General features: G+C 65.5%; 4 protein-coding genes and 1 non-coding gene across 9 annotated transcripts; 1 reads left to right on the top strand and 4 right to left on the bottom strand.

Moving 5' to 3' along the window:
- Nucleotides 1-144: 144 nt before the first annotated feature.
- RASSF1 (Ras association domain family member 1) lies at nt 145-7,968 on the bottom strand. 3 transcript variants are annotated; one of them, XM_036432225.2, is made up of 6 exons: nt 7,699-7,954; nt 5,704-5,810; nt 2,287-2,391; nt 1,806-2,103; nt 1,608-1,723; nt 145-1,025 (listed from the first exon to the last, which is right to left on the bottom strand). In XM_036432225.2, the coding sequence occupies exons 1-6, from the start codon at nt 7,928-7,930 to the stop codon at nt 879-881; spliced, it is 1,005 nt and encodes a 334-aa protein (XP_036288118.1). In that variant the 5' UTR covers nt 7,931-7,954; the 3' UTR covers nt 145-878. The 3 variants fall into 3 exon arrangements, with proteins under 3 accessions (XP_036288118.1, XP_036288116.2, XP_045435513.1); XM_045579557.1 differs by having other exon boundaries at nt 923-1,078; nt 7,699-7,968; XM_036432223.2 differs by lacking the exons at nt 5,704-5,810; nt 7,699-7,954 and adding an exon at nt 5,023-5,314.
- Nucleotides 7,969-8,325: 357 nt separating this feature from the next.
- On the bottom strand, nt 8,326-12,801 carry ZMYND10 (zinc finger MYND-type containing 10). The gene is made up of 12 exons (XM_036432214.2): nt 12,539-12,801; nt 12,077-12,185; nt 10,889-11,005; nt 10,739-10,792; nt 10,485-10,622; nt 10,326-10,414; nt 10,140-10,240; nt 9,706-9,878; nt 9,035-9,160; nt 8,834-8,955; nt 8,627-8,752; nt 8,326-8,550 (listed from the first exon to the last, which is right to left on the bottom strand). The coding sequence occupies exons 1-12, from the start codon at nt 12,751-12,753 to the stop codon at nt 8,475-8,477; spliced, it is 1,446 nt and encodes a 481-aa protein (XP_036288107.2). The 5' UTR covers nt 12,754-12,801; the 3' UTR covers nt 8,326-8,474.
- A 1,010-nt stretch (nt 12,802-13,811) lies between these two features.
- Nucleotides 13,812-17,596, bottom strand: NPRL2 (NPR2 like, GATOR1 complex subunit). Of its 2 annotated transcripts, none has more exons than XM_045579554.1 (11): nt 17,465-17,596; nt 16,858-16,949; nt 16,601-16,769; nt 16,350-16,506; nt 15,659-15,795; nt 15,477-15,574; nt 15,321-15,357; nt 15,108-15,201; nt 14,502-14,619; nt 14,105-14,247; nt 13,812-14,016 (listed from the first exon to the last, which is right to left on the bottom strand). In XM_045579554.1, the coding sequence occupies exons 1-11, from the start codon at nt 17,540-17,542 to the stop codon at nt 13,949-13,951; spliced, it is 1,191 nt and encodes a 396-aa protein (XP_045435510.1). In that variant the 5' UTR covers nt 17,543-17,596; the 3' UTR covers nt 13,812-13,948. The 2 variants fall into 2 exon arrangements, with proteins under 2 accessions (XP_045435510.1, XP_036288119.1); XM_036432226.2 differs by having other exon boundaries at nt 16,350-16,458.
- Nucleotides 15,946-16,083, bottom strand: LOC118715862. The gene has a single exon (XR_004987001.1). It is a non-coding gene; the product is annotated as a small nucleolar RNA SNORA43 (small nucleolar RNA).
- A 176-nt stretch (nt 17,597-17,772) lies between the features above and the next one.
- LOC118715650 (transmembrane reductase CYB561D2) lies at nt 17,773-20,285 on the top strand. Of its 2 annotated transcripts, none has more exons than XM_045579555.1 (4): nt 17,773-17,905; nt 18,230-18,381; nt 18,793-18,830; nt 19,436-20,285. In XM_045579555.1, exons 1-4 carry the CDS (start codon nt 17,877-17,879, stop codon nt 19,937-19,939), a joined length of 723 nt encoding a protein of 240 aa, XP_045435511.1. In that variant the 5' UTR covers nt 17,773-17,876; the 3' UTR covers nt 19,940-20,285. The 2 variants fall into 2 exon arrangements, with proteins under 2 accessions (XP_045435511.1, XP_036288132.1); XM_036432239.2 differs by lacking the exon at nt 17,773-17,905 and adding an exon at nt 17,921-18,076.
- Nucleotides 20,286-20,333: the final 48 nt, after the last annotated feature.

Raw genomic sequence — 20,333 nt, 5'->3', positions numbered from 1 at the left:
GGGTGGCAAGAGGACTTAGATATCTGTACCCCGAATCCTTCACAAATTGGTCCCATAGCGACTTTGAAAAAGTGTCTGTGAGCCTGTCCATCACTGGCATGAAGAGCAACGGGCTGCAGGCCCATATAGAGTCCAAAAGCAGCAGATTCTTGAATCTTTATTCAGCCAAGTTTTCCCCAGCCCCCGGCCCTGATGACGTCATTCCCACCCCTTTCCCCCAGGAGGCACTGAGCTGAGGCCACAAAATATACATTCGCACACATCATCAAAATACTCCACGTAAAGACCCTGGCTTTGATTGGCAAACAAGGCATGGACCTGAGCCAGTGCCCACAGGCCCCAGCCAGGACACCCCCTCGGAGGAGGCAGAGGCACTGTTGCTGCAGTGGCGGCCGGCACGCCGACTCCAGAGGCACTGGAGGGAGCCCTGCTTCTTCCTCGATGCCTGCCTTACACTGAGCACCCACCATCGGCTTCCACAGGGCTGTCCTGAGACCCCATCCGAGACACACCACCCTTCCCCACAGGTGAGTCCTCTTCCCTGCAAACATGACCCCATCTGTTTGCTGGGTCTCCCAGATCCTCGTGTCCGAGACACAAACTAAGGAGACTTCTGTCTGCGCTACCCTTGCTGCAAGCCTGGAGCAGCTTCCCAGGGAAGCCCTGTGCCAGGACTCCGCACGCGACGGGCAGGTGCTGGTCCTGCGCTCCTTGGCGCAGGGTGGACACGGGAGCTGCTCCTTTGCTGTTCTCTGGGTTCATCCGCCAGCCGACGAGGGCCTCCACGCACACTCATTCCTCAGACCTCACAGGCCCCGTCACACTCACACGGCACACCCCTGTGCTGCCTGCGCTCCTCCTTCCACCAGGGGGCGAGGTCACCCCAGGGGACAGGCGTGCAGGGCCTCCTGGAGCTTCTGGCGGCACCGGGAGTACTTGTGCTGGATCTGGCGCAGGTGCTCCTCTTCCTCCCGCTGCAGGATGCGCAGGAAGTTGTGGAGCTCCGGCATGCTGAAGGCATCCCACTGCAGGGAGGAGGGGTGGCAAGCGCTGAGCAGGCATGGCCAGGCTAACAAGCCCTCCCCAGAGAAGACGGGGCTTTCTAACATCAGCTCCTGCCTGAATGGTCGGTGCTAGGATTCCCACCACGGCTTCTGGAAGACGGTCCCACAAAGTAGGGCATCCCCTCACAGCAGGCAACCGAACCGACGTTCCCAGCGACCCAGGCAGGTCGTGCTCACGCTCAGTCCAATCCCATGGCCCCACACATCTCACCAGGTACAAAGTCCTAACGGCTGGAGGGGAGCCAGGACCTCCGGGGCCACCTGTGCGGCTGCGCCCTGGCCTGGGATCGCCATAGTGGGAGATGGCCTCGTCTCCGGAGGACTCCAGATGGGAGAGCAGCACGCCACGGCCGTTCTCTGGCTTCTTAGGCACAGACTTGGCATGAATGGCCAGGAAGCCTTCTCAGCCACAAGGCTCTCACCGTCCTGGAGGAGCGTGGCAGGGCCTGTCCCTCCCCCTCCTCCCCCTCCTCCTCGCCTTACAGTAGCTGCAGCCTCCGCCCCGCCTAGTGGGAGCCCAGAGGAAGGAGGCCGTGTACTCACGTTCACCTCCCCAGAGTCATTCTCCTTCAGCACGAAGCTCAGGGCCTTCTCGCTGGGCCCGGCGAGGAGCCGCAGCTGCAGGGGCTGCTCGTCATCTGACAGCTTCCGGAGGTACACTGAGGCCAGGCGGGGAGGCTAGTCAGGCCCGGCCCCGCAGCCCTGCGTGCACACACACCCGGGGGGGGGGGGGGGGCCCACCTTGGCCGTGGCGCTCCGCCCGCTCGAAGAGCGCGAACTTGCGGGGGTCGTCCACCACCGAGAACTTGCGCAGCAGCGCCTCGATGACCTCGCGCGCCCGCGTGCGGGACAGCACGTGCAGGTGCTTGACGGCGTCCTTGGGCAGGTAGAAGGAGGTGCGGCGCCTCACGGCCGCGCTGCGCGCCGGGCCCCGCCGGGCGTCCTGCAGGCTGGGAGGCTTCCTGCTGGCCGGCACCGAGACCGGCCGCACCAGCTTCAGCTGCACCTTGATGAAGCCCGTGTAGGAGCCATCCTTGTTCTGAGGAGAAACGAACCCTGGCTGGGCTCCAGGCGGGAAGGCACAGACTGGGCACTGCCCCCACCGGGGCCAGGATGGATGTGCATCAGTCTCCGCTGCGCCACCCACACCTCAGCCGGGACCCTTCGGGCATCGGGCACACAGCGGGCCCTGCCCCTCCCGCCCCCCTTCCCGGTAACTCACCAGGCTCATGAAGAGGTTGCTGTTGATCTGGCCATTGTACTCCTTGATCTTCTGCTCAATCTCAGCCTGAGAGAGGTCAGGTGTCTCCCACTGCACGAGCTCATCCTGAAAGATGGGCCAGCATGGACCTTAGGAGCCATCCATGCAGCAATGAAGCCTGGTGGCCGGGGGAACGGCTCTGGCGTAGCCTTTGGGAACTGACAGCTGAGCCTGAGGAGAGCTCATCACCGCTCCGGCTACGGGTGGAGACGGCAAAGGCTGCGCGCTGCCCCACGGGACAAGCCAGGTGAGACCCTACGGGCACCTGAAAACTAAGGCGCTGAAGCAGAAAGCCCGGGCAGGGAAAGAAGGGGACATTGAGATCCCTGCACTGGAGGGGGTGTGTGTCCAGAGAGGAAGCCCACTTTGCCTCCCCCTGGCAAAGGGCCGGGCCCCCTGCACGGTGAGTGTGAGGGCTGGTGCACAGCGGGAGCCCAGCCACCAGTGGGCAGAGGGGAAGGGAAGCCTCTAAAACGGCAGCGCCCGGCAGAGGGCCCGGGCCAGCCGCACGGCTGAGACCTGGCGAGGGAAGCGCTGAGGCGTGCCATTGGGCGCCTGACCCCGGCTGTGCAAAAGGTAGCTTCAGGCCAGGTTCCAAGTCCCTCCTGCTAGCGCCAGTGCCAGGCAGGCAGGTTTCTGCGCCTCCTTCCTGCTGGTGGATGTTTGGAAACGCAGAGGTAGCGCCACCACTCAGCCCCTCCCACCCCTCCAGGAAGTGGATTCTTATCCAAAGGTGTGGTGTGGACCGGGGCAGCAGGGCATTGAATAAACTTTCTCCTATGGAACAGCCTCGGCCCCATTGCATCAGCCGCACTTCCTTTCCCGGTGATGTCAGACTGGCCCTAACAGGGTGGGAGGGGCAGACACCGCTGAGATCATGGTGACTAACGTCTTGTCCCAAGTCCCCAGGGAGTGCCCACCAGAGGCCTCTTACACAACAGCCCTGTGCCAAGCTATGCTTTAGCCCCTAAGCTTAAACCATCTGAGGGGGGCGTTGGGAAGACAGGTGAGGCCGCAGGGTGGAGTCGGCCTTTTGGCTGCGTGCTCGGCCGCTGTCCAGCAGAGCGAGGCGGGTGCTGAGGCTGAGGGGGCCCTCCAGGACGAAGGTTCTGGGGGAGGGGGTGACTGAAGCCTGCTGCCTCCTGAGTGGGCAGAGGGAGCATCGGGAAGTGCAAGCCGCGGGACAGTGCTTGCCCCTAAGGCTGGTAAGAACAAGCCTTAGGGGCAAGCACTGTGGGCCCCAGAACACAGGGATTCCGGAGGCGGGGGTAAAGGGTGGGCCTGTCTGTCCAGGCGGGAGGGGAGACCTGGGGCCGAGGGCAATGCCTCAGTGAGGAGCGCCAGGATGAGGGGGTGCTCGGGGCGGGAGGAAAGCTGAGCGGACGCTAGTGCCGGGGCAGGAAGGAAGAGAATTCTGGTTACACACGGGCGGGCATAGGGACGGCACCAACTTAACCCCCAGCCTTGGGATGGAGCTGAGCTCCAGTCTGGGAATGAGACTTCCCAGCCCGTTCCTTCTCCAGGAGGCCTCCGTCTATCTGCTTCTAAAGCAGGGCCTGGGACAGGAGGCCCGAGCTGCCCAGGGGAGAGGAGGAAGATTCTTTCTGCATTTCCAAAGCTGCCCGGGGAAGGGGGTTCCCTCAGCCACGCCAGGGGGATGCCCACCTCCTCCCTGAGCACAGCACCCGCACCACCGCCCGTCCAGGGACCAGGTCTGTTCTACACACAGCGGACGACCCGCTCCTGCCAGTGGGAGAGCGTCCTGTGGTTTCTCACGTTTCCACCAGGGAAACTGAGGGACACAGAGGCCGATTCAGGGGTCCACACTCCGAGCTGGGGCTGAGCGCCGGAGGCATACAGCCTTTGTCTAAAGCACATCCACCCCTTCTCTTGGCTCGCGTGAGGAATCCGCCTCCTCGGTCGCAGGTCCTGAGCTTCCTGGTGCCATCTCTCTTCCCCGTGCTCTCTGGCCAGGGTGCTCCCCGAGGTGACCAGCTCCCCAGCGCTAGTTACCTGAGCCTCGAGGTCACACTCACGGCACAGAGTTCTCCAAGGAGGGGACCCGGGGAGACCCCTTATATCCTGGGTTAGTAACACCCCCAACCCCCTCTCCCCTTACAGGGAGTTGACCATCTGGCCTTCCCCGATGCTTATGGTCCCAAACAAGGCTTCCTTCCCATCCATCCCCAAACCCCGGGTCCCCAGATCCACTCCACGTTCCGTGTACTGTTCCCAAGGGCGCACTCGGCGTCCACCCGCGGGTGGGGCTCAGCGCCCTCCACAGTCCGGCCGCTATGGCAGGCCGGGACCCGCCAGGGGTGGAGATCAGCTCCATCCGGGAGTGCAATGGCGGGGGCGCACACCACCCCGGGCCGCCCCCCTAAAAACACTTCTCACTTCCCGGGAGGACGCCTCCCCCTCCGCTTCCTCCTGGTTTCTTCCCAGGGCGGCTGGGCCCGGACGCGGAAACCCGGGTCTAGTCCAGCCTGCGCTGGGGCCTGAGTCATAGGCGGACAGTGCCCGGCCCTGGTCCGCCCCACGCCACGCAGCCGCTTCCCCTGGCTGGACCGGTCCGTGCCCGGCCAGGCCGGGATCCACGCTGACGGGAGCGCGGGGCTGCCCACGAACGCTGCCCACGGAGACTCACCGGGCAGGGGGGGCCCGCGATCGCCCCCGGCCCGCCGCCCCCGCCCCCACCTGGTCCCGGCGCGGCCGGCGCCCCAGCGAGGTGCGCGCCGTGAAGTACTGCTCCAGCTCCGAGTCCGAGTCCTCCTGGCTGCAGTAGCCGCTGCTCGTCGTGCTGCTCCAGGTCATCTCGAAGGAGGGCGTCTCTGCGTCCGCCTCGCCCATCGCCGCGCCCGCAGCCCGCAGCTCACCAGCCGCCTCCCGGAGCCTCCAACCACCGCCCCGCGCGCCTGCGTCCCGTGCGTCCCCGTGCGCGCGCCGCCCCGTGTCCGCGCGGCAGCCGTCACCGCTGCGAATGGCCAGCGGCGGCTGTCTCGCTCCCCTCTCATTGGAGGAGGAACTCTCGGGGGCGGGGCTACGCGAGCGCCCCGCCCCCGCGAGTGATCTCATCGCCCAGGCAGCTGGGCTCGGCGCCGCCGCGGGTCTCACTTCCCCTGGGGAACCCGGCGGCGCGTGGGCGCCAGTGCGCATGTGCACCAGCGTGGCCGCGGGGCCGGATGCGGCGGCGGGGAGGCGCGGAAAGGGCGCAGGCGCCGGGCTGGGCGGCGGGGCAGTCCGCGCGGAGGCGGTCCTCCCGCACCCCTTCGAGCCCGCGCCTGCTCTCCGCTCTGCCGCGGGGAGGTCGCGTGGCGGAGCCAGCCCCGGGCCGCCTGCGGGGTTGCCGCTCGCCCGTGCGCCCGGGCCCACACTCACCACGTTGGTGTCCCGCTCCAGCGCCGGCTCCCAGCCCAGGTCCCGCGGGCCGCAGCAGTCCAGGCAGACGAGCGCGCGGCAGCGGTAGTGGCAGGTGAACTTGCAGTCTGCGGAGTGGAGAGGACTGGCGTGAGGCCGAGGAGCGACCACGGACGGAAGAGAAGCCGCAGGGAGAAGGCCGTCGCCGCCCACCGCTCCAGACGAGGGCCAGTCCCGGCGGCGGGACGGGCGGAGGCCGCGGTGGCGGTTAGGGGACCAGGCCTGCTCTGCAGTCGGAGCTGCAGACCTTACGCCCGCCCCCCGCCCTCGAAGGGAAACGCAGCGAAACCCATGTCCCAGTTGTCACCTGCCGCTGCTCCCCCCTGAGCAGAACATCCACTCTGATGCACTTGCACTCGCTCCTGGCCTTCACCCCGCTCCAGGAGACCGCCCAGTCGGGTCCTCAGCAACTGGGCACTGCCCAAGCCCGGGGCCCTCTCTCCATCCTCCCCTCCCCTCGGTTCCCAGGGCCCCCCACGACCCCGTGTGTTCGACTTCCCCGCAGCTCCTTCCTTTGGTCAACACCCTAATGTGGGGGCAGCCTATCATGGAGGCCCAGTCTTGTCACTGCCCTGCTCTGTGCACACTCAGCCCACCCGGATCTCAGGCCCCCCCTCACTGGCTCCCCGCTCAGGCCAAGTCCTGCATGTCCGAACTTTCACTTGGATGTCTGACATTGCAACCAGCATGGCCACACGGGAGCTTTTCTCCCAACCCACCCAACCCTCGCCAGAGTTCCTCGTCTCAGCAGAAATGGATACCATTCTCCCAGCTGTGTGAGCCAAACCCCCAGCTCGTCAGCGACTCCAGCCTTGCTTTTGCCTCTGACACACACCCATGTTGTCTGTTTTTAATTGCCATGGCCGCTGTTTTCTCGGGGACGTCCCGGCTCTGGTTTATGCCCTGTACTCTGTCACATCTCCCAGGTCTTCTCCAGCTGAGTTCAGGACAGACTCCTGTGCTGGGCAGGAGGGTCTCCAGGCACAGACAGGCCTGGGGCATCTTCCTAAATTCTTAAACGGGCCTGAGCAGTGATTTGCCACCCAGGCTGCACGTCGTGAGAAAGAGGTTTTAAAAACCGATGATATGATACGCTCCCAGTGACGGATTCAGCAGGTCTGAGGTAGGGCCAGGCACGGGTTCGAGGGCTGTAAAGCATCCCCGTGGTTCTGGCTGGTGTGCAGCCGGAGTGAGAGCGGCCCCTGCTTGCTGCTGGTTCAGGGAGGCGGAGGACCCCAGGGGTGTGGTGCTGTGTTTCATGCCTTAGCACCTGTGATAGAATCTGCTACAGGAAGACAGATTCCCTGCCTCACGGGGCCCACCGAGGTTCCACCTTTCCCCTGGCCCCGGCCCCCTTTCCATAGGGGGGCAAATGCCCACCCCGCAGTGATCCGGGGGAACCTCGGTGAATGAATTTTCCAGAAGGGGCAGGCCTGGGAATGTGGACTTCGGAGACTGGTGGGCACAAAGCCTTGCTCACAAAGGGCCACGGGGCCGGCTCCGTGGCTCAGGGGTTGAGCACCCACGGATGAACCAGGCGGTCAGGGTTCGATTCCCAGTCGGCATAAGCCAGGGTTGCGAGCTCGATTCCCAATGTGGGGCGTGCAGTAGGCCACTGATCCATGGTTCCCTCCCATCATCGATGTTTCTCTCCCTCTCCCTCTCCCTCGCTCTCTGAAGCCAATAAACATAAAAGGGCCCAGGCTTTTGGGAGAAGAGCACCTGGAAAGCAGCACCGGGTGCTCACAGCGCTGCGTCTGCCCAGCAGGGCCCAGGCACAGGGCAGTGAGTGTGGAGATAGGAAACCTGCGCCCCTCTCTTCGATTGGGGGGAGGTACTGGACCTGCCGCGGGGGCGTCCCAGCCACCCCACCCGCTCCGCCCCAGCGTGACCCGCAGCAGCTGCGCTGCCCTCTGACCGCCCGGTTCTCTCGCCAGCGCTCGGGGCGCTACTCACGCGCGCACTGCAGGCCCTTGCGCACGACGCCCCAGATGAAGTCCCCGCACAGGTCGCACCACGTGTGCGTGGCGGGCGCCGCGGGCTGGAAGCGGTGGCCGCGGCCCGGGGCCGGCGGTCTGGCCGGGCTGCGCGCGGGGCCGGGCGAGATGCGCAGCGCGTTGGCGCGCTCCAGGCGGGTGCGGCGCGCGGGGCCCAGGTCCCGCAGCTCAATGAGCTCCGGCGCCGACATGGCCCGGGCGGCGGGCTCGGCCGCCCTGGGAGCCTGCGAGCGGTCGCGGGCGGGCGGGCCCGGGGCGGGCCCCGACGCAGCGCCGCCCCGGAGCTCCAGGCCGCGCGGCGGAGAGCGCGAGGGAGCGGCGCCGGGAGCGCGGGGTGCTGGGCGCCGGGCGGTGCGGACCCGCGGGCGGGCGGGGGGCACCCCGGGGCGCTCTCTCCAAGTCCCCGCCCTCCCTTCGCCCCAGAGCAGCTCCCCGCCCCCACGACGCGGAGTGCAAAAGCCACACGGAGACGCGGGTTTCTGGGGAGCAGCTTTACTGAGCGAGAGGAAGAGGGTCCCCACATCCGGCCCTCGCCCTCGCCGCCTGCCCCAGCGCCCGGAGCCTGCCCCTGGGTGCGGCAGGAAGCGGGGGAGCGCTGGGCTGCGGGCCGGGCCAGCGGGCTGCCTGCTCCCACCCCGAGGCCGGCGCTTGCAGAGCCCAGGCTGCAGTCCGGGGCTCGGGCGCCCCTCCGGCGGGGGCATGGCACGGGGAGGGGGGGGCGCTCAGCAGCTGCGGTCACTTCACTCTGCCACCCGGGGTCACCTGGACACAAGCCTTCCGGTGCGTCTCCCAGTGCTGGACCTGGCACTCCCTGCGGGCAAGGGGCCGTGAGGAGGCAGAGTGCGGGCCGGGGCGTGGGCTCAGGGCCGGTCCCAGGACGCCCTCACCTGCAGCAGTACCACTCGTTCTGGCATCGCGAGCAGCGTTTGGAGGCCTCGGCGCCGCAGTAGGCACAGCGCGGCCGCTCCGGAGCCACGGCCTCCAGCACGTCCAGCCTGTAGGTCTCAGCCCACCTGGGAAAGGGGCAGGAGGCCTGGCTGGCCTGGGGGGGAGGCCCCAGGAGCGCCCCTCCCACCTGCCTGCCACAGCCTCACCTCTGCGCCTGCAGCCGGAGGTCGTGCTCCGAGGGGCTGAACATGTGCTCCAGCTGGTGCTTGGCCATGGCCTTCCACTTGCCCTTGTTCTCCCGCTCCAGCCGCTCCCAGATTTCGGGGATCTGGGGGGAGGAGCGGAGGGTGGCCGGGAGGGGCAGGCGAAGCGGGCGGTGCTCCTGAGCACCAGCCCCCCGCGCCTACCTGCTCAAACACCAGGTCCTTCTTAGGCGGCTGAGGTTCCACCAGGGCCAGGCGGGCCAGGAACCCCTGCAGGTCCGCCAGGTGGGGCAGCTGGTCGATCAGAATGTCTGTGAGGAAGGCCCGAAGCTGCGGGGGGAGGGGAGGGACGGGGCTGAGCGAGGGTGCCTTTGGGCCTCGTCCCACTAACTGCTGTCACCCAAGGCCCCAGGTCTGGGAGCAGGACTGGGGCTGAGGTGGGTGGGCAAAGCCCGACAGCAGGGGTGGGGCAGGCTGGGTGCTGGGGCTGGGGGGGAGGGCTGGGAGGGTTAGGCTGGGGGCTGGGGCTGTGGGGGGAGGCTGGGAGGGTTAGGCTGGGGGCTGGGGCTGTGGGTGGGGGGCTGGGAGGGCTAGGCTGGGTGCTGGGGCTGTGGGGGGAGGCTGGGAGGGTTAGGCTGGGGGCTGGGGCTGTGGGTGGGGGGCTGGGAGGGCTAGGCTGGGTGCTGGGGCTGTGGGGGAGGGCTGGGAGGGTTAGGCTGGGGGCTGGGGCTGTGGGGGGAGGCTGGGAGGGTTAGGCTGGGGGCTGGGGCGGTGGGGGGCTGGGAGGGTTAGGCTGGGGGCTGGGGCTGTGGGGGGCTGGGAGGTTTAGGCTGGGAGCTGGGGCTGGGGTTGTGGGGGGCTGGGAGGCTCCCCACCTTGAGCAGCTGTCCTTTGGCGAACCTCGTGAGGCAGTAGCGGGCCCGGGCCTCGGGGCTCAGCAGCAGGTTGTACAGGGCGATCCACACCTGCCCATCCAACTTGCTCATCTTCTGCTGCTCGGAGGGGGCCACCGTCTGCCAACGGCCCCCCTCAAACTGCTGCAGCTTGCCTGCGAGAGGAGCAGCGTGCTGGGTGCTGCAGTGCGTGCTCTGAAGGAGCAGCTGCAGGGGCTGGGGGGCTGACCGCTCCTGCTGGACTGGGCCCTCAGTGGTGGACACGTGAGCCCTGCCTGCTGCGGAGCCTGGGTCGAGGCCCACTTCCGGCTCAGCCGTCCCGTCGCCCTCTGGGGGGCGGGGGCACAGTTCGCCCACCTGTGTGCATGCTGCCACCCCTCAATCCTGGGCCTCCGGCAGGTGGAGGAGGACCGTACCTCCGTCCCTCCGGGTCCAGGGACTGTGCTCCAGCAGCTCCACCAGGAGGCAGGGCAGGTTGTGGGTGCTCAGCATGCGGCTCAGGGTGCTCAGGGACAGGCTGGGTGGAGGTGGGGGGAGATGAATGGAGGGGACAGGCCCAGGCTCCCGCCCTCCACTGGGGCCCAGGCCGCCGGGCCGCCCACCTGTCCACGCAGTCCGTGATGTAGCGGAGCACGGAGAGCGCCTTCAGCGCGATCTCAAACTCCATCAGCTCCGCCTGCGTCTGCAGCTCCTGGGGAGCGCGGGCGCTTAGGCCTGGGGAGCCGCGGTGCAGCCCCTCCAGCCCAGGAGCCTCAGCCCACCTTCATGGGAGGGACGTCCTCCGCCTCCTCCTCCTCCGGGGGCTCCCCGCGGCCGCTCCGGCCCGCCAGCAGGGTCAGCTTGCGGTGGCAGTAGTCCACCAGGTCCATGATGGTGTCCTTGGCGGACTCACACACCTCCTGGGGGCGGGGGGGGGGCGTTCTCTCTGATGGCTCCTCCCACACACAGCCGCCCCCCCCCCCCCCCCCCCCCCCCGCCTGGCAGGGCAGGAGCCAGTGGGCGGGCCGGGCCTCACCTTGTGGAAGAACACGGTCTCCAGGAGGTTGATGATGGAAGCCTCGTGGTGCAGCTGCAGATAAACAGGACGGGTGCGGGCTGCTGGCCAAGGGGAGGGGCTGCCCGCTGACGGGGAGAGGGAGGCGGGGGGGGGGGGGGGCCAGCTCACCACCATGTAGATGGGGAAGGTGTTCTGGGGCTTGAAGTCCTCCAGTTTGCACAGCACAGGGAACACCTTCTGCTTCCACATCTCCACGGCGATCAGCTCCCGCACCAGCGTGGGGACCTTGGGGGGAGGGGCACGGACAGGGACGGGGTGGGCCTACCGTGGCCTAGCAACCCTCCCACCCCTGGCTCAGCCTACCCAGCTCTCCTCAGACTCCCCCAGACCCTCCTGCGCCCCACGAGGACCTTCCTGACCCCTCTCCTGCACCGTGACCTTCACCTCCAGCTGCCCTGACCTCTGTGGCGACATCCCCGCTTCCTGGGCGGGTCCTTGCCTTGTTCCCTGTACAGGTACTTCTGTTCCCTCCACATCCAGGGGTCTCCCAGGCCGCCCCTCCTGCTCATGCCCTCCCCTCGCCCCCTGGGCATGTCCCCTGGTGCGCCTCGGCCTCACCCTCAGCCAGGGCCTTCGGAGTGCCCGTTCCTACCCCCTCGCACTAGGGGCACTACCTTTCCTTGCGAAGGAACACCCCTCCCCTTTTTTTAAATATATTTTATTGATATTTTACAGAGAGGAAGAGAGAGGGATAGAGAGCCAGAAACATCAATGAGAGAGAAAAATCGATCAGCTGCCTCCTGCACCCCCCCCACCGGGGATGTGCCCGTAACCAAGGTACATGCCTTTGACCGGAATCAAACCCGGGAACTTTCAGACCGCAGGCTGACGTTCTATCCACTGAGCCACACCAGTCTCAGCATGAAGGAACCCTTTGTCAGTGACACCTCCGGTCATCTATGGAGCCATGCTCCTGGTTCCTGTCCCCGCCACGCCAATCCTCTCCCAAGCGGGCAGGCTGCCTCCTTCCACGCCAAAGTCCGCCCCCTCGTGGGCAGGGACGCCCTCCGGTCTGGAACCTGCTCAGGAACCTTAGAGCATGGGCCTCCCCCTGCAGGCCAGGCTGTCCTAGGCCCCATGGCTCTGTCCCTAGTCAACCACGCTGCACCCGCCCCGCCTGCCAGGGCCGTGCCCAGCAGGGGTGCCAGTCAGATGAGAGATGCCCTCCTCCTCCCCCTCCTCCTCTGGGGAGGGCAGGGGTACCAGCGGAGGGAGGAACAGACGCCAGCGGGCTCCTGAGGGGCAGAGTGGTGGGTGGGGCCGGGGAGGCAGAGGCCCGGCCTGCCCCCAGCATACCTTCCCGTGGGTGACCAGCAGCTGCTGGATGGGCTCGCCCTGGCTGGCCGTGGCATCCAGGATGGCCTGCATGTTCAGCTTTTCCAGGTTTTCATGCTGCTGGTTCCACCTGCCAGAGGGTGTCTGTGTGTGTGGTGTGTCTGGTGCACATGTGTGTGGTGTGTCTGGTGCACATGTGTGTGTGGTGTGTCTGGTGCACATGTGTGTGTGGTGTGTCTGGTGCACATGTGTGTGTGGTGTGTCTGGGTGCACATGTGTGTGTGGTGTGTCTGGTGCACATGTGTGCAGTGGGAGTGGGGTGGGGGCTGAGCCCACCGAAGCTCCCCTGACCCTGAGGGGCCAGAGAGGGCTCAGGACCTGTACCCCCGGGCGCCCCTCCACCCTGGCACCCGCTCCCTCCCCTGTGGGAACGCCCTCCACGCAGGGGCTCCGAGCCCAGACTCCGCTGCGGGGCGGCCTCACCCTGCGGAGCCCATCTCCATCAGCGGGAAGCTGCGGAGCCCCCGCACCAGCACGTCGGCCTCCCCCGGCAGCAGCAGCTCCAGGTCGCCCATGTCGGGGCCACACCAGACGGGGCTCCGCGGACCCCGGGCAGCACCGGCGCGGAGCACGGTTGGGGCCGAAGTCTGGGACCGGACGGTTGTGGAGCAGTTGGGGTGCGCGGGCCTCGTCGCCATGGAAACGGCTAGCTGAGTCTGAGTCTGCGCAGTGTGGCCTGGGCCCCGCCTCCGGGGCGGGCCAGGTCCCCACCCCGGTCCGCCGCCCCTGCAGGGGGGGAGGGGGGCGGGCAGAACCCTAGGCGGCTCCCGGGGCTTCTCCCCGCGGCCGGCGGCGGAGCGCGGGCCTCCGAGCGCCAGGCCCTGTGCCCGGGCCCTCCGCGCCCCGATGCCGGGTGGGCCGCCCCGTCCGGGCTCGCGCAGCCGCCCCCCAGCTCGCCCCGGCCCCTCCTCTGGGCTGGACCCCTGACCTTCTGTGCGGGGCCCACCCCTTACCCCCCCACCCCGGGGTTCAACCCTTAACCTCCCCCAGGCTGCCAGCGCCCCGCGGGGCCCCCGCTGCGCCTGTCCGCCGGGCTCTGCGAGGTGCACACGGCCGCCACTGGAGGGCGCTCCACGGCCGCGCTGGCCCTCGAGATGCTGTGTCCGCAGCAGCAGGCTCTGCCCTCTCCCTTCCCGGGACTCAGTTTCTCGGGCCCCTGCCTCCCAGGTGCCGGCTCCGTGGGCTCCCCATGCACCCCAGGTGGTCCTGGCCTCAGGGTTTCTGCAGCTGGCCCGCTGCCTGGACACTCTTCCTGCTCGAGGGCCGTTAGCCATCGGGGCTTCCTGGCCCAAACAATCCAGAGCAGCCCCCGCTCATCCCAACTCTTTTTTTTTTCTTTTCTTTTTTAAATTGACTTCAGAGAGGAAGGAAGAGACAGAAACATCAATAATGAGAGAAGCATGGATCGCTGCCTCCTGCACGGGGGATGGAGCCTGAAATGGGCATGTGCCCTTGCCCCGAATGGAACCCGGGACCCTTCAGTCCACAGGCTGATGCTCCGTCCACTGGGCCCCGCCAGCCCCGCCCAACTCACTCTCTTTATCACAACTTCCTGCTTGTTTTAGTTTTTAAATAGGGGACACGTTTACTTGGCCATTGTCGGCTCTGCCCACCAGGTGGCGCTCCAGGCGCCAGGACCATGGCTCTCTCACTGGGTCCCCTGGGGGCCGGCTCAGGGGTGGTATCCAGTGGAGGTAGGGTGAAATGGATTTTATTTACAGACATTGAGGGTCAACATTGAGGCAGGAGAGACGAGGCTGTGGGTCTAGCCTGCAGGCACCAGGCAGGGCTTGGCGAGAGAGTCGCTGCCGCTGTGTCCGGCCCCCTCCAGCCTCACTTCCAGCAGATGATGATGTTGGGGTCATTTTCCAGCCGTTCATCCAGCTCCTGGTAGCTCATGCCTGGGTGGCGGTGGGGAGGTCAGCCTGTGGGCTTGGCTTTCTGCCTGATCCCCCCACCCCCCACCCCCTACACCCTGCCCGCCTCCACCTGTCTTGCAGCAGATCTCGTCGTAGCTGTGGCAGCCGGTGTAGAGGCGGGCGGGGTGGCTGCGCTCCTCCCGGGACACCCGCACGGGGTACTTCTGCAGCCTCCGGATGAGGTTCTTCATCAGCCCGAACTGGACCAGCCTCCTGGGGTGCGGGTCAAGGGAGAGGGGTGATGCCTGGCCGGGCCCTCCCCCACCAGGCCAGCCTTTTCCTGCACTTCCCAGCTCACGCTGTCTCGGTGAAGCCCTCGCCTCCAGGAAGCCTGCCTGGACCAGCAGTGCCTCATGACTCTGCTCACTGGGAGTCTCTTGCTTCCTCTCTAACCCAGGGCTCCCAAGAGACAGAGAGGGGTGTCTGCCTTCAGGCCGACCCCCCACCCCCAAGGATCCCCTTCTGACCGCTCATCCACGCGCTGGAGCTGCTGGGGGTGGCGGCCGATGAGGTCCCGCACGGTCGTGCCCGGGCTAAGGCTGGAGTACAGCTGGAACACGTCCCGGAGGCTGGCCCTCTTGTGCCCTGTGGGGCGCAGGCTCAGTTCTCCAGGGGCCCCATCCCCCTCCCCCCCAGATGGCCTCCCCAGAGCCCACCATTAATGAAATAAGGTAGCAATCATACTTGGGTAAAAACTGCTGTTTGAATTTTAACCTTGCTATCTGACTTTGACCTTCCATTACTTGCTTAAACAATAGGGTAGTTACTGGAGATGGACTCCCACTGACTCAGTAGCTTCAGGGGTAGAAACTATAGATAACCTTCAGAGATGAACCTCTGAGTTCTGCTTTTGTATTATGGGAAAGATAGGGCCACATTCCAATGTTCCCAGCCTTTTTAAAAGGGATTACCTACACCTGGATCGGTGCAGACAGTGTGGGGCCCACCTGCGTGTGGTGCTCCCGTGGCCGTCCTGGCCAATTTTTCAATAAACCCTTGTCTGCTTTTTTAAATTAATCATCAGCCTCCGCTGGTCTTATTTTGAACCCAGATTTCGACCCCACAACAATTACCTTGCTTGGTCACATAGGACAGACACTCCTCTTGCAGGGACTTGTCATCCACCAGGTCCTGCACCTTGGGCGTGGGGCAGTACACGTTGGAGTACTGGAGGGGAGGTGGCAGGAGGCATGGGAGCCTGAGCGAGGGGCTTGGAAGTCTGACACACCCTGTGTGGCCCAGCCACACGATCCCCTCTCCGCACAACCAGACCCAGACTCCCCTACCTGGAGGATGGACGCCAGGGTCACCACGCCGTAGTACCTGGGAGAAGAGCTGTGCTCAGCTATGAGGGCCACGCCCCAGCCCCAGCCCCAGGTCCAGGTCCAGCCCCAGGCCCAGCGGGCAGTGCTCTCGGTGTGACCTGTGTGACCCCCACTCACAGCAGGTTCTGGACGGCAATGCGCACCAGGTTGAGCTCCACGTCTGCCTCGGCTGAGATCTTCTGGACGTGGCGGAAGCCATCGATGTAGGGCAGGATCTGGGCGGGGCGGGCAGTCAGCAGGGGGAGGGTGAGGCCAAGGATGAGGCCACTGGGCTGAGGACCCCTGGGAGGCCGGCGCACCTGCTGCGTGGTGAGGTCCCACTGGGAGTTGCAGAAGTCCTCCTTGTCCTCGGTGAAGACGGGCACGTCGTACTCCTGGACGACGGGAGGGTCCGGCCGCTGCTCAATCACCTTCAGGTGGATGGTGTTGGACTCATCTGCAGGGGGTCCCACCCTTATTCTCAGCGCCCTCTGCTGAGGGGCCCTCCGTGACCCTCAGTCCGTCCAGCAGCCCTCAGGCAGGCAGGGGCTCCGGTGGGGCCAGGCTCCTCCCCCTCCCCCCCTTTTAAAAATTTTTTTTCCTGCCAGCATGTCAGGCTACAAACCATTCCCAGTGCCCACTGCTCGGGGCGCTGAGCGTAGGAATAGCCCCTTCCTCTGCGCCCTGGCCTCAGTCACAGGTGCAGCACAGAAGCCGGCTGTGGTGCTGGCAGGTCCAGCACCCGCAGGGCAGAATCTTCCCCTTTTATAAAGCCGGAGACCGAGGTCCAGAGAGGGGAAGGAGCCCGCCCACGGGACAGCTGGAGCACGCTGCTGGCCTCCCCAGCCCCAGCCCGCCCTGCCATGCCCTGGACCCTGCACATCAGCAGCTCAGCTCCTGGCTATTTCCTGGCCACAAATTCACTCATGAGCCTTGTCCTTGGCTGGGCTCGCCCTCCCATCACCTTCCAATCCCTCCTCCCCCTCGCTGTCCTTGCAGAGGCGGGCATACCGATGGGCAGAGTACACCGGCCTGAGGCGTTGAGCTCCTCCAGCAAGATCGTCATGATGGGCACCAGCTTCTGCTTGCTCTCCTCCGACGACACGAAGCTGCTCTCCAGCTGGATGGAGCACGGACAGCATGGTGGGCACCCCCCAGGCAGCCTGCCCTGGCCGGGTCCTAGGTCGGGAGGGCTTCGGAGACACGTGAATACCTTCCCCGACTCCGCCTGCCCGTCCACCCAAGCCCGCCGTGCTGCAGACCTCCAGTGTGGTCAGGTAGCCCGCCAGCTTTTTGACGATGGGCTCAAGGGCGCAGGTCTTGGCCTGGGCGTCACACACGAAGCCCAGGTTGAAGAGCAGGGCATTGCGGCTGTACTTCTTGTGCTCGATGCACACAGGGCAGCCAATTAGTTTCTTCTCCATGGCTGTGCTGGAGAGGGGGGCGGGCGGGGCCAGCGTCAGGCTCCTCCCACTCCCAAGCCTGTCCCCTCCTCCCGGCGCCCGGGCGAGGGCCTCACACGGTGATGAGCTTGTTCTGCAGCTCCGGCTTGGTGATGATGTACACCTGGACCGTGTCAAACAGCTCCCGGGAGATGAAGTCCTCAGGAACCTGGGGAGGGATGCGGACAAGAACTCACTAGTGGACCTGGTACTAGGCAGAGCAAACGGGCAACCCCCCAAGACCTAAGCCCTCTTCAGCGTTTCTCCTCTCTCCCTCCCGCCAGGCCTATTACTCTTTGTTTACAAGCACACGCTGTGTTCACTGGCCTCCTGGCTTGTGCACATGCTGTTCGCCCTGCCTGGCCCGCTCTCCTCACTCACCTACATCCCCATGCAGCCAGGGAAACCAATGCACCACCCACCCCCACCTCGTGGGGGGCATCCCTCCTGGTCCCCACGGCCTGATCTCCCACAATCACTGCCTATGTGGTCTGTCTGCTCCCTCTCGCCGGGAGCCTGGGACCTGGGTCTGAGCACCCTCTGGGTTCCCAATTCCCGGCGAATGAAGGAGTAGCGGGCAGCGGGCAGCGCGGGGACAGGCACCCGCCGCTTCCAGACAGGGACTGAGCTCCGGAGAGGACTGAGCTCCCTATCTCCCCACCAAGCCCGCGAACCCGACGGCACCTGATAGGTGATCTTGGGTCCCAGCGTGGGATGGAACTCGCTGAAAAATATGCATTCGATGCGGCAGCCGCTGCCCATGGCGCTAACGGGACCGAGTCCTCGGGAACACCAGCTCCGAGGCCTTGGCCGCCGGGTCAAGCACGCCTGCGCACTCGCACCCTTCAGGACAGCTGCTCAACAGCGCATGCGCAGAGGAGCTCAGAGGCGTGGCTACGGAGGAGGTTGGTCCAGGAAGTGCCGGTGGGTGGGTAGTCGTCACACCCGGAAGTGAAGAGGCTCCGCTACGGGGCGGCGGCTCACGCGGCAGCATCCAGAGTTTTCCGCTTTCTCAGGAGAACACCACCGCGTCCGATCGGCGCTGCGGGTGAGGCAGGCGAACTCCTGGCGTGGAGGGGCAGCATGCTTGCGGCACATGAGGAAGCTGCGCGGGAAGGGATTCAGGCTGCCATTTGGTCGCAGCTGGGAACTACAATTCCCGTGGTGCTTCGTGCCCTATTAGCAGGCGCTCCCGCCGGTGACGGCGTGGCGCACTCTGGGGTTTGTAGTCTATCACATGGCTTTGCGCATCCTACCTGGAAGGTGGGCCAGGGATCTGTGCCAGTTCAGATGCAGGTACATGCTGACAGGCCGCCGGTCCTTGACCATTGCTGGTGCCTGTCTTCCTGCCTCCACTTCCTGGGAGAGCGCGGATCCCTGCCCTGCAGTACGTGCTCCAGGGAGGGCAGTGGACCACCGCGGCCCTCGCTTACGCTCCTGTGCTTCCAGGCTCCAGCCGCCGGCCTGGTTGACCATGGCTCTTTCTGTGGAGACGGAGTCACACATCTACCGAGCTCTCCGCACTGCCTCTGGGGCTGCGGCCCACCTGGTGGCCCTGGGCTTCACCATCTTTGTGGCTGTGCTCGCCAGGCCTGGCTCCAGTAAGTGTAATTTATAATTAACTTCCGGGGGGAAAGGGCCCCTTGTCCTGGGGAGCAGGGGCAGTAGGAAATCTCGGGCCGGCTCCTGGGAGAGGCACGGGTGGCTGAGGGACATACGATGCTGGAGGGATAAGTGGGTGGAGTAGATGCGTGTGGGGGCTTGGCCAGACCCCCAAGTACCTGGCTCTCTTTCCTTGCCTTGTGCTCCACTTGGCTGTCTCTGGCAAAGTGCAGTGGGCAGGAGGGAGGACTGCCAGAGGAGTGGCAAAGCACGGCCTCTGATCCGGAGGGACCAGGAGGCTAGGAATGGGGCAGCTTGTGGCAGCGAGGGGGCTCCCATTTTGGCAGCACTCCCTTGGGTGAGGGACTGCCATTGCCTCCCCCGCCTTACACGGCCTCCTTCTGTTCCAGGTCTGTTCTCCTGGCACCCCGTGCTCATGTCTCTGGCTGTAAGTAGTGGCCTGGCCAGCTCGTAGGGTGGGAGGGAGCATACGGGGGTGGTGGTGGCCTCCTGTGGTCACTCACTTTCGGGAGGGATAGCATTGGAATGGGGAGTCTGCCCGTGCCACGTAGACCCCAGAGTACTGAGGACCCAGGGCAGGTGGGCAGGGCTTGGCTAAGCACAAAATGAGCCGCACCTCTCTCGACAGGAAGCTTAGAAAGTGTACTTGGGGCTACTTCTGCCCCTTTTCCTTAACTCACAGCGATGCACCGTGTTCCCTGACACACTGCACCTGCTTGGCCAGCTCTGCCAAGAAACTGTATCCAGTCCTGTGTCAGGGAAACAGGGCCTGTGAATCATTTATAGGGGCCACAGCGCAGACCTTGTGTCTGCTGGGTAAGAGAAGCCATTCCAGAACAGCACTGAGAGGACTATGGAGGGCACCTCCTGGTGACGCGGGCAGATGTTCTCCATTCCTGCCCCTCCCTTTCCTGTCGGCGGGGAGAGAATGCGGGGACTCTGCCCAGGCTGACTGGCAGCTTAGGTCACCGCCATCTTTCTTCCCTTCCGCTGGGCAGCGCCCTCACTCGGTTTCCCACGCGGTCTCCCCAGTTCTCCTTCCTGATGACCGAGGCCCTGCTGGTGTTCTCCCCTGAGAGCTCGCTGCTGCGCTCCCTCTCCCGGAAAGGCCGCGCCCGCTGCCACTGGGCACTCCAGCTGCTGGCCCTGCTGTGCGCGCTGCTGGGCTTGGGCCTGGTCATCCTGCACAAGGAGCAGCTTGGCAAGGCCCACCTGGCCACCTGGCACGGGCGGGCGGGGCTGCTGGCCGTGCTGTGGGCCACGCTGCAGTGCTCGGGCGGGGTGGGGCTCCTCTACCCCAAACTGCTGCCCCGGTGGCCCCTGTCCAAGCTCAAGCTGTACCACGCCACTTCCGGGCTAGTGGGCTACCTTCTGGGCAGCGCCAGCCTCTTGCTGGGCATGTGCTCACTCTGGTTCACGGCGACAGTCACCGGTGGAGCCTGGTACCTGGCTGTGCTGTGCCCTGTCATCACCAGCTTGGTCATCATGAACCAGGTGAGCAATGCCTACCTGTACCGCAAACGGATTCAGCCGTGAGCTCTGCGCAGCCTGGAAGCCTGGACTTGCCCTCGTGTGGGAGCTGGCGCTGGGACATCCTGGACTCTCTGGACTGACAGGTCACAGGGACACCTCAGGCCCTGGGGCACTCAGGGTAGGAGGCCTGAGTGAGGCATTTGTGGTTGCTCCTCACCCCAGGGCCGCCTCCTCCCTCTCTCTGCCATCCCAGAGGAGCCCATGGACCGTGTGTCTGGATGAAACTGGGGTTGCAAGATTGCCTCCCCAGCAACTCAGCTCATACTTATATCGGTATGTCCAGAAATTACAGGACAAAAGATTAAAATAAAAATTGAAAAAAACTGGAAAGCCTGGGTGGGGAGAACAGCCAGAGTGGGGACAGTTCTCACTAACACCATCAGGATCAGAGGGGCGC

This window comes from Pipistrellus kuhlii, unplaced genomic scaffold (genome assembly GCF_014108245.1).
Source record: "Pipistrellus kuhlii isolate mPipKuh1 unplaced genomic scaffold, mPipKuh1.p scaffold_m20_p_11, whole genome shotgun sequence".
NCBI classification, from domain to species: Eukaryota; Metazoa; Chordata; class Mammalia; order Chiroptera; family Vespertilionidae; genus Pipistrellus; species Pipistrellus kuhlii.
Note: the sequence above shows the minus strand (reverse complement) of the source record. Positions and strands in the feature narration are given on the sequence as shown.

What these genes read in the sequence shown, in the direction of transcription:
- RASSF1 (XM_036432225.2), bottom strand. Translation starts at nt 7,930, where the DNA reads ATGTCGGCGCCGGAGCTCATTGAGCTGCGGGACCTGGGCCCCGCGCGC. An exon ending in GCAACCTCTTCATGAGCCTG is followed by an intron (nt 2,104 to 2,286) that starts GTGAGTTACCGG and finishes GTTTCTCCTCAG; the next exon opens with AACAAGGATGGCTCCTACAC. An exon ending in ATGACTCTGGGGAGGTGAAC is followed by an intron (nt 1,026 to 1,607) that starts GTGAGTACACGG and finishes TCCTCCCTGCAG; the next exon opens with TGGGATGCCTTCAGCATGCC.
- ZMYND10 (XM_036432214.2), bottom strand. Translation starts at nt 12,753, where the DNA reads ATGGCGACGAGGCCCGCGCACCCCAACTGCTCCACAACCGTCCGGTCC. An exon ending in ATCACGGACTGCGTGGACAG is followed by an intron (nt 10,241 to 10,325) that starts GTGGGCGGCCCG and finishes ACCTCCACCCAG; the next exon opens with CCTGTCCCTGAGCACCCTGA. An exon ending in CTGGACCCGGAGGGACGGAG is followed by an intron (nt 9,879 to 10,139) that starts GTACGGTCCTCC and finishes CTCCTCTCGCAG; the next exon opens with GCAAGCTGCAGCAGTTTGAG.
- NPRL2 (XM_045579554.1), bottom strand. Translation starts at nt 17,542, where the DNA reads ATGGGCAGCGGCTGCCGCATCGAATGCATATTTTTCAGCGAGTTCCAT. An exon ending in GTCCTATGTGACCAAGCAAG is followed by an intron (nt 14,620 to 15,107) that starts GTAATTGTTGTG and finishes TGCGCCCCACAG; the next exon opens with GGCACAAGAGGGCCAGCCTC. An exon ending in CTCCAGCGCGTGGATGAGCG is followed by an intron (nt 14,248 to 14,501) that starts GTCAGAAGGGGA and finishes CCCGCACCCCAG; the next exon opens with GAGGCTGGTCCAGTTCGGGC.
- LOC118715650 (XM_036432239.2), top strand. Translation starts at nt 18,018, where the DNA reads ATGGCTTTGCGCATCCTACCTGGAAGGTGGGCCAGGGATCTGTGCCAG. An exon ending in GCTCGCCAGGCCTGGCTCCA is followed by an intron (nt 18,382 to 18,792) that starts GTAAGTGTAATT and finishes CTTCTGTTCCAG; the next exon opens with GTCTGTTCTCCTGGCACCCC. An exon ending in CCGTGCTCATGTCTCTGGCT is followed by an intron (nt 18,831 to 19,435) that starts GTAAGTAGTGGC and finishes CGGTCTCCCCAG; the next exon opens with TTCTCCTTCCTGATGACCGA.